Below are 17,360 nucleotides of genomic sequence, written 5' to 3'. Positions count from 1 at the left end.
TTGTTCTATTTATATAATTTTATGTTATTCTTAATCAATAAACATATCCAATGCTTCTAATGCCCAGTGTGAAGCTGTATTTTTCATGTGCATCATTTGGTATGGAGCTTTCGTTTTGAAGCGAGTTAAGGAACCCGTCTTGAATACTGTTACGTAGACATTCCTGAATTGAACTGTAGCAGGATCAAGCGATGTTGGGTCATACTCAATCTAAAATAAATAATATGACATTATATGCAGTATCATGCATGCGCTTTAACAAGAAGATTGTCAAATTAAATTTGATAATATAGGCAATAACTTATTGAACTAGTATTATTACAAGTAAAATATAACGACCAGATAAACAGTAAATTCTGTTGTGAACTATTCATTTATGAACCTTCAATAGCTTACTGTATATACAGTATGGGTTTTGATCATTGCTAAAGACGGTACGGTGACCTATAGTTGTTAATTTCTGTGTCATTGGGTCCCTAGCGGAGAGTTGCTCTTGGCAATCATGCCACATCGTCGTTGTCAGTTTATTTTCTATCTATGAGTTTGACTCTCCATCTGGTATCTTTCGTCTCTCTTTTTTTCTAAATTCCAAATAAATTGTTTTTCAGAAAACTGTTAAACCGGATAGACTCTGAACTGAATGATAGGTTAAGACAGGAACAAACTGGATTTAGAAAAGGAAAAGGATTCATTGATCAGATATTTGCTCTTATGAACATCATTGAGCAGTATATAGTTAAAGGTACCAAGATTATAATTTAGTACGCCAGACGCGCGTTTCGTCTACTCAAGACTTATAAGTGACGCTCATATCAAAATATAATGGAAGGCACCTCTATACATCAACTTTATTAAGTTCAAACAAACAAATATTTGACAATTTGCACAATAAAGAGTTTTTGGATAATTCTTACATCATATGGAGTACCACACATAATTTTAAAACTGCTGAAATGCTTTTATACCAGCCTATTCTTAATAAACCAGTTGTTGGCATGACACGGGTTATGTTCTTCTCATATATGTTATGATGGTATGATACTAAACCCCTCACGGGGAGGATTGTGCCTGATATTCATATGATGAAGACATAGTTTTTCAATCAGTTTAATTGAGGTCCGGAGCTGGCATGTCAGTTAACTGCTAGTAGTCTGATGTTATTTATGTATTATTGTCATTTTGTTTATTTTCTTTGGTTACATCTTCTGACATCAGACTCGGACTTCTCTTGAACTGAATTTTGATGTGCGTATTGTTATGCGTTTACTTTTCTGCATTGGCTAGAGGTATAGGGGAGGGTTGAGATCTCACAAACATGTTTAACCCCGCCGCATTTTTGCGCCTGTCCCAAGTCAGGAGCCTCTGGCCTTTGTTAGTCTTGTACTATTTTTAATTTTAGTTTCTTGTGTACAATTTGGAGTTTAGTATGGTGTTCATTATCACTGAACCAGTATATATTTGTTTAGGGGCCAGCTGAAGGACGCCTCCGGGTGCGAGAGTTTCTCGTTGCATTGAAGACCTGTTGGTGACCTTCTGCTGTTGTCTGCTCCCATGGTCAATGTTTACTACCCTAGAGGACCTTGACTTTGCTGTTGATATAGAACTCCTGTGTTCAAAAAAAGACATAATGCAGGAAAAGACAAGCCAATTTGGACTAGAATTGAACGCAAAAAGACTCAAGAAATGCGACTTAGCACAACATCAAACTTAAGATTAAAAGCTGAGGGCACAGAAATGCATTCGGTAGATAAATTTACTTATCTAGGAACTGTGGTTAGTACAGAAGATCCAACACAAAAAGTAGGCTAGCCAAGACAAGATTTCATTTCAAAGACTTCGACCCATTTGGAAGTTTAAGCAATACAACAGTAAAACTAAGATAAGGCTATAGTAAGTTTAAATATGTCCTTCTGTTAGAAAGTGAATGTTGGAGAGAAACAAAAAAAGACATGTTGTCTGTTCTTTGGTCGGGTTGTTGTCTCTTTGACACATTCTCATTTCAATTCTCAAATTTATGAGATCGCTCTCAAGTTTCCCCCACAATTATCTGATCATGATTCGAATCTGCAAAATCTTCTAGCCAAACCGTATTTCATATAAACATCTCTTGGAAATTTGACAGAGGCGCTTCAGATGGCTGTGGCATGTTTTCTGGATGTCTGTATCCAATGTGAATAGAAAAGCTCTTAGATGGAGGCCCAAGGGGAAGAGATCAAGAGAAAGACCACAAACAACCTGGCGTCGAACAAGTTAGCAGAACTGAAGGAGCTTGATATGACCTAGGGTGAAGCCGAGGAAAACGCTAAAGACAGAGCAAATGGCGAAATCTTGTAGCGATCTTATGTTCGACCAGGAGCTAGGAAGATAGGTAGGTAGTTTAAACTAACGGCAACCACTTAACTACTGGCTCCTGATCTGGGATAGACACATAAACAATACACTGGGTTAAACATTCATATTTGTGAGCGATCAATCCTCCCCTTAAATTGCTGTAATTTAAGTAAATTGTCTGAAACCTACTGATGTAGCAGCATAGAAGGCAGCTGTATTCAATATATTATTTGCGGAAATAGATTTGTGACTTGGTGCATTTATTTCGTTTTACATGTTAGGAGAGCCAATTGATGGATGTCTAAGACCAAGTGAATTAAAACTCGGTGCTCGTTAATCTTCTTTGAACGGATTCATCATAATTTTAGCATTTTCCAAATACATGTATGTACACGAATTCTGCGCTTGGGTGAACAAATTCAGACTGTAATAGGAAACGTAATCTATTCAAAGAAACAATAAAAGTTGCATTAAAATGTAAAAGAGACTTATTTTTTGGATACATCTGTTCTTTAATGCAGCAGCAACTTTTCTAATTTTTGGTTCTAGTGAATCTAAAGTTGATATCCTGTTTACATGTGTACTTCCACAAACTGTGTGTAGGAAAATTAAAAAAAATATTGATAATATGGATAACATGACTGTAAAGATTTATTATTGCCAGTCACTTTAAGGTGGTTCGGGACTATTCGACTGCGCATAATTTCACGCATGAATTACAAAAGTATTTGTCGTAAATTCGATATATTTTTTTTAAATATTTTGATTGATTAGAAATGTTAAATCATTGTAGTTATGTGACTTATAGAATATTTTCGTTGTTATCCGTATTTGTTAAAGGGTCAAAATGACATTTCACCCATTTTCACCATTTTCCCGCCAAAATTTGGGTTTTTAGGCAAAATATTTTTTTCCTTATCGGTGACCTATGTTTTTTATTAGCTCATTCTTTGAAGCTATATTCGAGCTTTTCATATAACAGTTTTGGACAAATTGTCACAGAACATTTTTTTGATATTCCGATAAAAATATGTCAACACCTGTATTTTCCCTATCATTTCATTGAAAAATGGTCCCATTTACATACCTGTTTAAAAGTAAAATTTTGATCTTAAATGGTCCGTGACCCCCTATTTTTTTTCGACCAATTTGATTCATTTTCTTTAAAGAATACAATAACCAAAAATACGGCACTTCTGATAGAAACTTCGAATAGGCCCGAGCCACCTTAAAGTGTATTGCATTCGAATATATATATAGCACAAAACAATTCCTTTAACTACTAACACCAAACAGATAGATATTTTCTATTGATAAATACAATAATTTCGGGGCCTTTTAAAGCTGACTATGCGGTATGGGTTTTGTTCATTGATGCAGGCCGTGCGTTGACCTATAGTTGGTAATTTCTGTGTCATTTTGGTATTTTGTGGAGAGTTGTCTCATTGGCCATCTTAACACATCTTCTTTTTTATATATAAATTGTGTTTAAAAAAGTATAACAAAAATGATTAACTCCATGGAAAATTCAATAATGAAGAAGTCCATAAAAACTAACTAAATTCTGAGAATTGAGAATAAGACAGCCACACGTCAAGGATTACCATCATAAATTTAAACATATATACCCATTCTCTTCTTTTAAATTATTTATGCAGTAAATTCCTCCACGTTTTATCTATTTGCGTTATCTTGAGGATTTACCAAGCATTAAATCTAAGAACACAGGGATTTTTAAATAGGGGGTTATCACCAGACATCACATTTGAGTATAAAGGTAAATACAAGGGCATTGCTGGACATAATTCTTAATAAATAGGGAATGTTAACCAACAAACGTTTAGTTCGTTTTAAACATGTAGAAGCATACAATGACAAACGGTCAAATAATACAACTTAAGGTGGAATTGTACTTTACATGCTACACATGATGTGCATTTAGACAAGTAATGTCTTTTCATTGAATCCCGAGGAATTAAAAACAAATCATAATTCAAACTATTAAGAAACTGTACAGTGAATTACGACTAGTCAAACCCATACTACGAATAGACCAGGAGAATGCACAGTGGAGATAATTTTCAGCATTTTAAAGGATTTTTGTAAAATTTATAACGGAAAAGCAATATCTGAATTGCCATGCTATTACTTTAGAACTGACATAGATAACTTACATACCTTTAGTTTTGATTTCTGATAAATTTTTACTTTTTACATTATTTCATGCAGGACATCTGTCACCACAACTTTGTCTTTTTCCAAGTATATCTATTGATGAAGTATAAAAATTAACATAAAATGAATTTCCTATAAACAACAAAACAATAATAATGGAAAAATATCTGTAAAATTTTAGAAAAAAACAAAAAAATTATTTGAATCGAGTAGTGGTATTAACCATTTTTGGATTCTTAGAAATTCTACCGAACTTCTGGACAATTTTAAATCTTGGTCTATTTCGGATATTAATTCTAACATACTTTTGTTTTTTTTAACCCTGTACGCCAACATTTCCCAAGTGAAATTATAAAATTGTTTTGTGTAAACATTGAACGACAAAATTTGTTCCTGTGTGACGTATAAATTTTCTGACGTCAGACACGCGAAGCAATGAATGTGTGTTAATTTGATAGATGCTTGTGTGCTTTTTATGTAAAATTGTTTGTTTTAAGGTTGTAACACAGTGATAACTGCTGTACTCATATTTTGACTATTTTATTTATTATGTCTGTTTTGTTCACGCGTCGTAAATATAACGGAATTTGATGAGACTGTTTTAAAAGTGAGAGGTTAAGCGCTATAAAACCTGGTTCTTCATGTGTAAATGCATGTATCAAGTCAGGAATATGACAGTTGTTGTCCATTCGTATGATGTGTTTTGTCATTTGATTCTGCCATGTGATTAGGGACTTTCCGAATGAATTTTCAAAAGCACATTTAACAAAAACTAAATTTCTTAGAAATGAATAAGATAACCGAATCAAACTGTAAAAACATAAAATCAGCATTTAGGTAAGCCAGACTTTGTTTAGAAGCAACCTTCCTGGTTAGTTGTTAAATCTTTATTTTTCGAAAAGTTTCTTTCACAATACCGATTTCATATAAAGATACGAAATAGCGGAATTTCTTATTATTATAATAAAAAACTTGTGTACATGCAAGTATCACTTATCGAAATAAAAATAAACATACCTTTTGTATTTTGAAAATTGTAGTTAACTAGGTATCTTATGTTGGTACACTGAATGAAATACTGCTTACAAATACAGCAATTTCGGTTTGAAGTTTTATTCAAAGGTATTTTTTTTCCATTTACAAACACATATTTTTTAATAAATAATTCTCATTACTTACGCGATATTTCATGTCCGATATGATGAACACCATGTTCAATTTCATGACCAATATGTTCCACACCGTGACCTAAATCATGTATAACACTTTCAACTCCATGACCAAGATGCTCAAGTTCATGGCCAAGATGTTGTACTCCATGTCCTATTTCATGTGCAACATGTTCCGCACCATGTGATAGCTCATGTGCCAAATGCTCAACTCCTTTCCCCAACTCCTCGCCGATATGTTGAACCCCATGAACCAAGTCTTTTCCTAAATGTTCAGCCTCGTGTCCAAGCTGATGAACGACATGCTCAACACCATTGGTAAGTTTACCAACTCCAAGATCAAATACTAAGTCAATTGCAGTTCCTAGTGGATCTTTTATGATTTCCTTCAGTATCACCTTTAGTTTATTTCCAGCTGAGTGATTCTCGCTGTAAGTATTTTGAATCAAATATTAATACGTAGTCTTGTTCTTGGCCAATAATTGATACAGAAAAATTGTTTGATGCACTTCTGTGTTGACATGAATTATCATTGATATGGTGTTAATAATAAATTAATGTTTACAAAACTTTACATTTTTGAAATACTAAATTCTTTTCTACCTCAAAAATTAACTTAGATGTATTAGGCAAAACGTTTAGAATGTTTGGGCCTCAATGTTCTTCAAGTTCGTACTTTATTTGGCCTTTGTAACATGTTTTTATTCTAGAGTAACTGATAAGTCCTTTGTAGATTAAACGCGCTTCTGGCATAAATACAAAATTTCAATCCTGGTATCTATGATAAGGCTAAAGTAATTATTCTGAAACTATGTTTATGTTTACTTATGCTTTCTGCAATTAGAACTTATATATTTAGGTCGATAAAATGCTCAGCATTGTCTTATACCGGATATATTTTTTGTATCTAAGTTCTGAAATTCTGAAAAACTGAGTATGAAACATATTTCAAACTCTGTCTTGTAAACTGAAAAATTATGTAAGAAAATTTGTAGATCAATTAATTAACATAAGGCACAAAATTGTATAAAAATCAAAATTAACAAATAAATTAGTAACCTTTGAATATAATGTACTGGTGGCAGTTGTGCTGCATCACAGGTATGCATACACGTTATGCACATATCAATAGTGTTGTTCGCTTGTTGGATACAATTATGTTCCAGCTGTTCTTTCTCCATAATTGTTCGATTGATGAGTTGAAGTGTTTGTGATTCAAGGTGTATACGAAGAAATGAATCCAAAACTAATAGTACAATAGAAAAACATGCGTCATTATTCATTGGGCAACAACATATTTCAATATGAACTGACGTCGTATCGCTTACGTTTACGGGGGCTACTCTTTTTACAAATACCTCATTACGATTCGAAATCGTGAACTTTTATTTTAATTAAAAGTAGGATCAAACCTGATTCGTCCCCCTACTACTTATAGGTATCTTATGTGCCCTTAGTTGAAGTTAAAATCACCATAACACCAAAACGATGTTGACATCGCTTTGTTTGATAAACGTCTTTCACGGTATGTTGATTACCACTGTGTTTCATCATTTATTGAAAGGTAGAAATTATACAATTTTAATTTCAATTGTCCTCTGATAGGTTGACATGTTCAAATTTATAATATAGGAAACAAAGGAGTGGCATGTGGTCAAACATCTCATTTGAATCAAAAACAAGTATAAAAGAAATAAATCATAAAACAATAAGGGAGTTTCCCATTGTGTTCCAATACAAATTATGGATTTTAAAAGTATTTCTCTAACTCATAGATATTTAACCGACTTACTTTCTTTCCTATTTCAAAATATCCGACAAAACCTCATGTTAGACAAACTGCACCCCGGGTTATTATGTAAGTACGCGGGGTTTTTTTAAATTATTTTTCATTGCGTACATTAGTTAAATAAATTTTATCTCAACAGGTCTTAAAAATCTGGATAAAAGATTTATCCCATGCGGAAAATTCAGAACTGTTCAGATATTTTGTCTGAAGTCAATTAATATTTGCTCTGTCTAAAATGTTCAGATCACACGACAATGCGTGTTCCAGTGAAAACAACTTTCCCTGCAATCTAATTTAGGTCAAACACTTTTACTTAACAATTCAAATGTATGAAAAAATCTTCAAGCTCGTTCCCTTGCTTTGTGTAGGCAGAAGCATAGTTGATCATACCTCGATGTTATTTCCATTGAAAAATTCTTAAGAATCGAAAACAAATTCGGTAATTGCCAAATGGACTATCTGTATGCAGTTGTCCGTATTTTGAACAATTGTTTGTACAAGAAGAATCTTAAACGGTTGTGTACCTAGTCATGTAAATATAAACAATTTATAAACTAAATAATTATATTTTCCTTTTACTGGACAAGCTTTTTTAGTCAATTTAATATAATTTAAAACTCACGTTTTGTATTGGTGTCATCTAATGTTATCAATGGTGTTCTCAAATTAAACATTGTACTCAAATGTACAGTAGCTAACACTACAAATACATTTAAAATCAGTAGTCCCATTTTGACTTCTTTTTCAAATTGTGTTTCTTCTGTTCAATGAATTAATGTTCTTTTGTTTATATAGTAGCGTATATATATTGTCTTAGTACTTCCCGATGACGTTCATATCTATTATATAGATAAGACTGTGTCGACCCTATATTGACGCACAAATATTATTACACAACAATGAAAGGCAGAATACATGTACTAGGATGTTATGGCTTTCTGAACTTTCCTATCGATCGAACGACACCTTGCCATGGCGTTGTCAGTTTATTTTCGATTTATGAGTTTGACTATCCCTCTGGTATCTTTCGTCCCTCTTTTAAATATTGTTCATGTTTTGTAGCAACTTGATGCATAACATATTGTAAAAGAAACTTGAATCTTATTATAAAGATCGAATCCGATGTATAGTGGTTTTCTTCTGTTTAAAACTTCATACGTGTTTCTGGTTTCTTGTTTTGATATAGATTAGACCGTTTGTTTTCTCGTTTGGATGGTTTCACACTGGTGATTTGTGGTGCCTGTTATAGCTTGTTGTTCGTTGTGATCCAAGGCTCCTTGTTGACGGACCAACCTTGACCTATTATGATTTACTTTTTTAAAATGGGTGGAGAGTTGTCTCATTGACACGGATACCACATATTCCTATATATATATGATGTCATGTGTGAGTATTGCTAATGATGCGAATACCAATTTAAGATTTAAGAACAAATATGTGAATATTTATATGATGTCATTGTAGTATATCAACAACTAGCTAACCCATGTCATAACCTCAGCTAAAAAGGTCCCAAGTCTGACAAAAAGTTGAACAAAATAGCAAAGAAGACCGACAGCCTGATTTCTATACGTTTGTGTCCATATATACCATTGGCTATCATCAATTACTTCGCTTTGAGAATTCCTGTTAAAAGTGTAAATACAGAATCGCGCTTCTAACACAAAGTGTTTAAGTGCTTTTCGTTTCACATCATCCGCATCAAATACGAATTATTCAAGTATCATTTTATTTGTACTCGGTTCGAAACAGTCAAAGTGCCTAGTAAAACAACGCATTGTACCTGGGTTTTTTTTGTGCAAAATAAATTTTGCAATTTACTTTTTCATTCAATATTCATTAGAAATATATTTCAGAAATAAATAAGTGTTTAACGTGAGGGTACCCAATTTGCACCTATTTTGACAGTATTTTAACCTACGTTTATTTATGCTTCAGAAAAAAGTTTTAATTAATGTGTTTATTTTGAAGATGTATCATGATTTTCTATATGGTTTCACTAAATTAATTTTGAATCCATTTGAAATCATAGAAAAGTTGGTCTGAACTGATCTCCAAACCATCAATGATTCTGTAACGAGGAGTACCCAAATTGCATCCATGCTTAAATTCGCATTGTCAAACGTCGAATAACAGAGTTTTTGTTTAATTTCTGTAAATATTTTGAACAACTGGATAGTATTCCATGCTTACTCTTCATTTTTTTTTAAAGAAATGGATACTTGTTACATATTGTATTTGCTAATTTTAAAACGATGGCGTTTTGATAACGTTGCATGGCGACGTTTCCGTGCATTTTGCATTTTCAGAAAACACTTAATCTGTTGATAAATACTGTGAACGTTTTGTGTATATCTGAATACGTTTACCTATGTTGAAAGACGTGTATAGAATCAAATCATAAGAACACATATTGTTTAGTCTCTAAGATTCCGCTGCCATTTTTGCTAAAAATGTGCAATTTGGGTACTCGGTGCAATTTGGGTACCCTCACGTTACTTACTTCCTTATAGGTTATTAAGAACAAAATAAATTAAGAATCTTATGTTATGACGGTGTACTTTACCACGTAACAAACGTGAATGTTGAGAAGAAGCCAGGTGGTGTTTTTCTTTATAATTACATAGAAACAGTAAATGATTGACAAATCGCACTGATAACGAGCTTACGAATAATATATAAACTTGAATGACAGAAAATCTTAATTAGATTATCAGCAATGAATCACATGAACAGAGTTACTGCCTTCGTTTCTTGTTTTCTTTTATCAATATTAAGTATTGATGCTGCACTCACGACTCTGGATCAAACAAACCTTCAGGGTAAGAATACAAATTTCACTTAAGATTTTCATTTACAATATATAAATGGTGGTGCTTGTAATAGTTTAATTGTTAAGGAACCCTTCGATCGATAATAATATATGGAAAATATACTCATCATAAATACCAGGATTAAAATTATGTACTCCAAACACGCGTGTCGTTTACAAAAGGACTAACCAGTGACTCTTGATTAAAAAAAGCTTTTAAAAAATTCAAATACAGTACGAAATGAAGAGTCGTCTATCAGTTTAATTGGTCAATGAAAAAATGTGACAGAGAGCATAATTTATCTTCTTGAAACATGAAATGAATACATGTATAAGCATTGTAATTTTTGAAAAGTATGAAAACGAAACGGTACACGTTTATTTCAGATTTTGAAAATAACAGCCAATCCTTTTTCTTTCAGTTATTGACTCATTTGTCTGCAAACATCTTGACATTCTTACTCAAGCAAGAGTAAAAGTAGCCATAAAGCACCACCATAATTTACAAACTCAATGTATCGTAAAGGTGAACAGTACCATAGACCAATGTATCTCTTGCAAGCATGAGTGTGGAGAACATGTGACGATTCCTTCTCATAAGTAAGAATTTTATTTTATCATATATAATGATGCACATATAATTGTAATTGTATTTTATGAACATTTTCATTTTTTTTAGTATACCTAACCAGAACATAAATTAATAAACGAAATCCGATTTTCTTCTCAAACAGAAATTGCTATGTTTACTGATGTGATTTTATCTGTACTATTACAAGTGTTCAGAATAGTGGATCTAGTTTGACAAAGGTATTAGATAATGTACTGCATGATCTTGTACACGACCCTGTTGGCCACTTTGTACATGGAGCTGTAGATGTTGTAAAGGATCTAGGACACGGTGTCGAAAATGTCGTAGATGAAATAGCCCATGGTATTCACCATATTGGACATGTTTTCCACCGTGAGTACTTATCGTTAATTTTTGAAAATAAAATGAAATATAGTTGTATCCCTCAAAAATAGTCCTTGAGCAAAACAAACAACAAAATGTTTTACATTTCAAACTATTATAGTTCGTAAACCTGCAGATTGGGGCTTCTTTAGAAATTAAGAATTTTATATGTAAAAGTATTTTGGCATTTCATTTATAAATATTAGTCACCATTTGTATTATGTGTTATTTTTGAAAATCATTTAAGGAATGACTGTAATATTGTTTTGCGTTTTGTGTTTATGATGAAATAGCAACAACGTATAGCGGTTTGTTTAACAGTGTGCACCACATTTCTGTTGCTATTTAGAATAGACTGAAAAAAATATTAAAGTCGTTCCTTGGTATTTTTAAGGAGTAAATCATAAAGAAAAGGTGACAAATTAAAAAAAGGTATTACAAGTCACTTTGTATATTATACCAAACATTGCCCGGAGATCTTTTCAAACAAATGATATGCAATGTTTGCTTTACTATTAATAGAGATATATAATACACATATATTGTATTATATGTCTCTGCTAGTTAGTTTACTTTACTTATAAGAATAACTATTTCCTAAATTATACTATAGAGTTCAAGTTATATTGCAGGATTATTTTGAAATTTTTAATTAGTTATCAAAGGTACCAGGATTATAAATGTTTCTCAGATTTTTTGTAGGAAGCTTACTTTAAAAGAGGGACGAAAGATACCAAAGGGACAGTCAAACTCATAAATCTAAAACAAACTGACAACGCCATGGCTAAAAATGAAAAAGACAAACAGAAAAACAATAGTACACATGACACAACATAGAAAACTAAAGAATAAACAACACGAACCCCACCAAAAACTAGGGGTGATCTCAGGTGCTCCGGAAGGGTAAGCAGATCCTGCTCCACATGCGGCACCCGTCGTGTTGCTTATGTGATTACAAATCCGGTAAATTGTCTAATTCGGTAGGTCAAATTCATGAAAGGGAAGGGGATTGTAGTTACGACGTGAGGAACATATCCGATATCATTTGTGAAATGGTTATTCCATAACGGTCAACCAACTCGTGATGGCGTCCGTAAAATTTACGAAGGGATGATTTCAACTTCACCATTTGGAACTCTTGATTTAATAGCTTCCTTGTGAGCAGTAACCCTCTATCAAGAAAATCATGATAGGAAATGCAAGCACGGGAATATCGTATCAATTGAGAGATATATACCCCGTATGCAGGTGCTGCTGGAATGTTGCTACTTAGAAATGGAAAGTTCACAATTGGAAAGCTGAAATCATCTCTTTTGTCGTAAAGTTTTGTCTTCAACCGACCCTCATTGTCAATTTCTAGATGTAAGTCAAGATATGAAGCTGACTTAACTGTATCTGTAGTATCCTTTATCTCCAATTCGATGGGATAGATGCGTTCCACATAGTCACCAAATTTTGAATTGTTTAGTGAAAGAACGTCATCTATATAGCGGAAAGTAGAGTTAAAGGATATTGCTAACTTCTTATCTTTCTTCCTAAGAAAAATTGCATGCATATTTCGGTTACAAATACACTGTTATGTATGCAAGTCAGTTATTATTATTTTATTATTTCCTCTCCATCTTCATCTATATCTATATAAAGTACTACATATGTATTATAATAATCTTTAATTAGTCATTGTTATTGTTATCGTTATTTCATGGAACAGATGTTTTTGGAAAAAGGGGTATTTGTGATACTAAATGTTCTGTCTGGTGCGATAAAGTTAAAAGTAACGACACACGCATAGTGGAAAGCAATGGTAAGATGTTGGATAAACACATGTATTTCCCTTTTTGCCCCAATTAAATCTAAAACAGCGTACACACCATAAAACTAACATTATAAAAAAAATGTTCTACACATGAAGTCACCTTTGGAAAATGTGTGAAAAGTTCCGTTGCACACATTGTTAATTTGTTAATTCAGAATATCAGTTGTCTGCTGATAATTACGACATAGAAGCTATCAGTACGTATTGCGTTCCGTTACATCTCTTATCTTTAATGTCAGTAATGTTAACATGAAATCAGTTTCAATAAAATTAATAACAATAATTTGATTATTTAATACGATTAAAACAGCCCTAATACTACCAAAACGGCATGTGTCATACTGGTGATGTCGTCCTGGTCATACAAATCATGTGATCTTTATTGCTTTTTAAATAAATATTGTGCATGTAATTCAGGATTCATTGCCAGTCCGTATTAGAAATATTGGTCCTATATTGACATCATTGCCAGTCCGTATTGGAAATATTGGCCCTATATTCACATTTGATGTATGTAATACAGCATTCAGAACAAGTCTGTATTGAAAAAGTTGGACTGTTTCATAAAAATGTTACTTACGGGTCTCGAGGCCAATACAGCAAACCGTGAATCTATACCAGTGCCAATACAGAAGCAGCCAGTTAATAACATTATAGATTGATCTTTTATCTAATTTCAAATATATTTCACATGTATATTATCTTTATTTCAAATGTACCTAGTATATGCAGTATGAATTGTGAAAAGATGACGGAACACGTTCATGCCAACCTTTTGTTAAGCTTTAAATATATAACACACATTTCAAATTTTTCAAAATTAAAACATAACAGCAAAATCTGAATATGTCAGAGGTGTTAGATTATTGAAAAAACGGTTGGCCACCCAGTGTTTATAAAGACCATTTATAGTCTATAGCAAGTTAAAATCATATTTTTAAATAAAGGACTGTTCGTTTTAATCTGGATTTCAACAATAACAAAACATTTCAGAAAATTCATTTTTCATTCTAAAGCCACAGTACTATATGTTTATGAAGACAAGAATGTACACCTCTGTGAATGTTAATTTTGATTTCAGTTTGCGGTAGTGCCTACCGGAATAATATTAAAGAATTAGAAGTACTTGTTCCAAAATTTGAACAACTTAGCTCTGCTATCAAAACAAGAGGAATTGTTAAAAAGGTAGGACTGTACCTTATCAAAAGATGCACAGACAAAATTAATGAATCGATACCGCATCAAGCAAAAACGTTTCTAACAGAACGTAGTTTAGAATTTATTAAAGCAGTCGGAAACCAGGTTGAAATAGAACAAAAGAATCGAAGCTCTTTGTTAGAGAAGGCGATAAATGCTTACTGTAAAGTATACTATAGTGACAAAAAATTTTAAAAGTTAATAGAAACAAACAAAATTACAATTTTCTTCTCAATTATGAAGTGTTTTATTTTGAAAACACCATTTGCATAAGTTTTCAATTTATTTAGTACATAGTTAAGCAGAACAATTAGATATCAAGTCGACGACATGGGTATCTTTCAAGTTGGATGTAGAAAATGCATAACCTCCGATTTAAAAAAAAAAATTTACCACGGACGGAAAACATATCAATCTATTAGTTCAGTAATTTTGGTGTCTGCCCTTCCATTATGTGACTCAAGAAAAAATTCCAAAAAATGGGTAACAATTGTATCGAAAAGAGAAAATCGAGTGCACCTTTTTCTGTTCGGGCGTGTTTGAGTTGAATATTTTGTCTTGATATCGTACATCGTCTCGCTTCAGATTCTATCATTTTTATATATCAAAGCTACAGGTTGACTTTATAACATAAAAAAATCACAGTACTAAAAGATGAAATATATGGGTCAAGTGAAATACCTATCTAATGAATCACAAAAACAGAGTAGGTGTGTTCGAATAACTATTTTTTTTTTACTGAAAGTACTTGACGACAGTCTTTCAAGTTGGATGATGAAAATGCATATCTTCGAAAAATTATAATTTTTTGTGTGTGAAAACTAGGGTTTATAGTCTTCAACCACTAAAAAATCTAGTCTGCCCTTCCAGGAAATATTTAATTAGAATTTTTTTAAATGTTTATGAATTTTCAAAAATTCCACCTGACAACCGATCAGACAATAGTTTTAAGTTAAATCAATGCAGACAAGATCATTAACTAATGCTCATTAGCTAGTTGATACATTTGTCTTTTAAAATACAACTGACATATAAGGATCGTAATGGTGCAATGTGGATAAATTTATCGGTTGCCGAGAGCAAAATTGGCAGCGCGTCATCCCTACAATGGCTTCCATTTCTACGATTGTGAAAATGAACTGGCGTAATGGGGAGATAATTTTGACGAAGTAGAGTCCTGACTGAAAGGGCTTATCTTGTGTCGAAGTAAGAACAAATTATTTCACCAAGTTCCATAAACGCCATGATTGTAAATCTGTCTTACATTCAAGCTAAACGAGCATGTTATTTATACGCACCAAAGCCATGCATATCTTGAATCTTTCTTTCAAATGTAGAGGAAGTTGAGTATGAATACAGCAATGAAACATGATCCATAAGCACAAATAGCAATGAGTGGAAAGACGGGTTATTCAGAAAAATAATATAATCTTTCAAAATAGTCGTCAGTCTATACGATGTGAATAAGTCCTAGTCGAACCATAATGAACAAATTCATAAAAAGAAAAATATTACATCTTACAAGGCTACCTGAATTATTTCATTTTGAACAGAATTATGCTTAACCATTTATTAGGCCGTCTTAAAATTGCATTGAAGTTGGAGTTGTTAGTCTCCGTGTTGAAGGTCCTATTGTGACTATATGATGAAGAACACGATTAAAACGCGTTTCCTTTGCTTTTTGTGTGTTTTTGTTTTACTGATCTTGTGTCATGGATGGGTTTTTTTTCTTGGTAAATATATTTAACAACAGAACTATCAAACAATACAAAAAGTAAATAAAACCTCTGACGATGTTCCTTGTTGTCTTGATACTTCAAAAATCGTAAATGATAACATCTACAAATACAGGAAGAAATTGTTCATGTTTCACTTAAGGATGTACTTAAGGTGGTACCTAACACTACAGAGAGATAACTCTGTAAAATCAGCTAAACGTTTTAATTACGTTTTGTTGTTAATGGAATATTAAGCTTCTCAATGATCAAAATTAGTGTTTGTCAAATTGCTATATAACCAGTTTAATTTTTCTGATAAAATGGTTGGTTCAAATTTTTAGAAATTTTTATATTTTTGTTAAAGGGTCAAAGTAAACACTTTATCAAAATTTTATGAAAATTAAACGAGCCAATTTAATTTTAGTGAAAGTGTTGGATACCACCTTAAGTGAGGTTTTGGAATTTGTGTCAAATGTTCGGACTCCTTGGTGTTTTTCCATACCATACAAGGTACAATATTTTGCCCCGTAACACCCATTTATTTCTTCATATAAGATTTAATAGCTTATGAAAGGTTATTTACCAACATTTTAGAAGATTCTTGATTTTCTTTCTTTAGTTTTGAGACCCAAATAATACCAATACAAATATAAGGTAAACGTCCGAGTCGGTCTTTTCCCGCCATATTTTAAATCCCAAATATCTCGAAAAGGAGGTCCATGACCTATCAATATTTTTAGCTTGTTTTTATCCTTAACGGATGCTCTACCAGCTGATAGTATCAATTTCTAAATTCTTGATTTATTAATTCATGTAATTTTCACCTAATCTCACATAAGTACATCCTTAAGTCGCATTTACAGTATACTTTATAACTTAAGTGTGGCATTTATAATGTGTTCAATGTTGCATATAAGAGGGGTAACTAAGACTAACCTTAATATTTAGGCTAGTGACGAATTGAAAGTGATATGAAGTATATATTTCAGGTTGAATACGACACTGGTTCTCTTGTATCCACTGGTGGCATGGTTAAATTCAACGCTGTTTTTTTAACAATAAATATTAGTGGATATACAAGACGGTTCAAAACAGGAGAACCTTTCCAGATGATGAATACTGATACAACTGCACAACATTGGGCTGAAGAAATATTGAATACATTTTTATCATAGTTGCTATTGTTTCCGTATTTATATAAAAAAAAAAACATCACTCGCACAGATTATTTTTGAAATTCTGGAACTGTCAGTACTATGTGTTTGGCATAGCAATATGCCATTTGAAAGCTTGTGACAGCAGCAAAATAAAAATCAATCATGTTTTCAATTTATCACTTATAAACGATTTTGTGGTACACTTTGGTACCGTTTTTTTTTTAATAAACTAAAGGACGAT

General features: G+C 32.4%; 2 protein-coding genes across 2 annotated transcripts; one reads left to right on the top strand and one right to left on the bottom strand.

Annotated features, from left to right (window-relative positions):
- Nucleotides 1-2,821: 2,821 nt before the first annotated feature.
- Nucleotides 2,822-8,212, bottom strand: LOC139487133 (uncharacterized). The gene is made up of 5 exons (XM_071272120.1): nt 8,087-8,212; nt 6,735-6,921; nt 5,686-6,104; nt 4,510-4,599; nt 2,822-2,924 (listed from the first exon to the last, which is right to left on the bottom strand). The coding sequence occupies exons 1-4, from the start codon at nt 8,193-8,195 to the stop codon at nt 4,553-4,555; spliced, it is 762 nt and encodes a 253-aa protein (XP_071128221.1). The 5' UTR covers nt 8,196-8,212; the 3' UTR covers nt 2,822-2,924; nt 4,510-4,552.
- A 1,973-nt stretch (nt 8,213-10,185) lies between these two features.
- Nucleotides 10,186-17,138, top strand: LOC139487132 (uncharacterized). The gene is made up of 6 exons (XM_071272119.1): nt 10,186-10,286; nt 10,699-10,876; nt 11,056-11,240; nt 12,943-13,035; nt 14,129-14,232; nt 16,952-17,138. The coding sequence occupies exons 1-6, from the start codon at nt 10,193-10,195 to the stop codon at nt 17,135-17,137; spliced, it is 840 nt and encodes a 279-aa protein (XP_071128220.1). The 5' UTR covers nt 10,186-10,192; the 3' UTR covers nt 17,138.
- The last annotated feature ends 222 nt before the right edge of the window (nt 17,139-17,360 follow it).

The sequence above is a fragment of the Mytilus edulis genome, chromosome 8, assembly GCF_963676685.1.
Source record: "Mytilus edulis chromosome 8, xbMytEdul2.2, whole genome shotgun sequence".
Taxonomy (NCBI): Eukaryota; Metazoa; Mollusca; class Bivalvia; order Mytilida; family Mytilidae; genus Mytilus; species Mytilus edulis.
Note: the sequence above shows the minus strand (reverse complement) of the source record. Positions and strands in the feature narration are given on the sequence as shown.

Bases quoted from the DNA above. Each gene is read 5' to 3' on its own strand.
- LOC139487133 (XM_071272120.1), bottom strand. From the start codon at position 8,195: ATGGGACTACTGATTTTAAATGTATTTGTAGTGTTAGCTACTGTACAT. The intron at 6,922-8,086 runs GTGAGTTTTAAA...TTGTACTATTAG, and splicing joins AGATGACACCAATACAAAAC to TTTTGGATTCATTTCTTCGT. The intron at 4,600-5,685 runs GTAAGTAATGAG...CTTCATCAATAG, and splicing joins TATCGGACATGAAATATCGC to ATATACTTGGAAAAAGACAA.
- LOC139487132 (XM_071272119.1), top strand. From the start codon at position 10,193: ATGAACAGAGTTACTGCCTTCGTTTCTTGTTTTCTTTTATCAATATTA. The intron at 10,877-11,055 runs GTAAGAATTTTA...TACTATTACAAG, and splicing joins GTGACGATTCCTTCTCATAA to TGTTCAGAATAGTGGATCTA. The intron at 11,241-12,942 runs GTGAGTACTTAT...TTCATGGAACAG, and splicing joins TATTGGACATGTTTTCCACC to ATGTTTTTGGAAAAAGGGGT.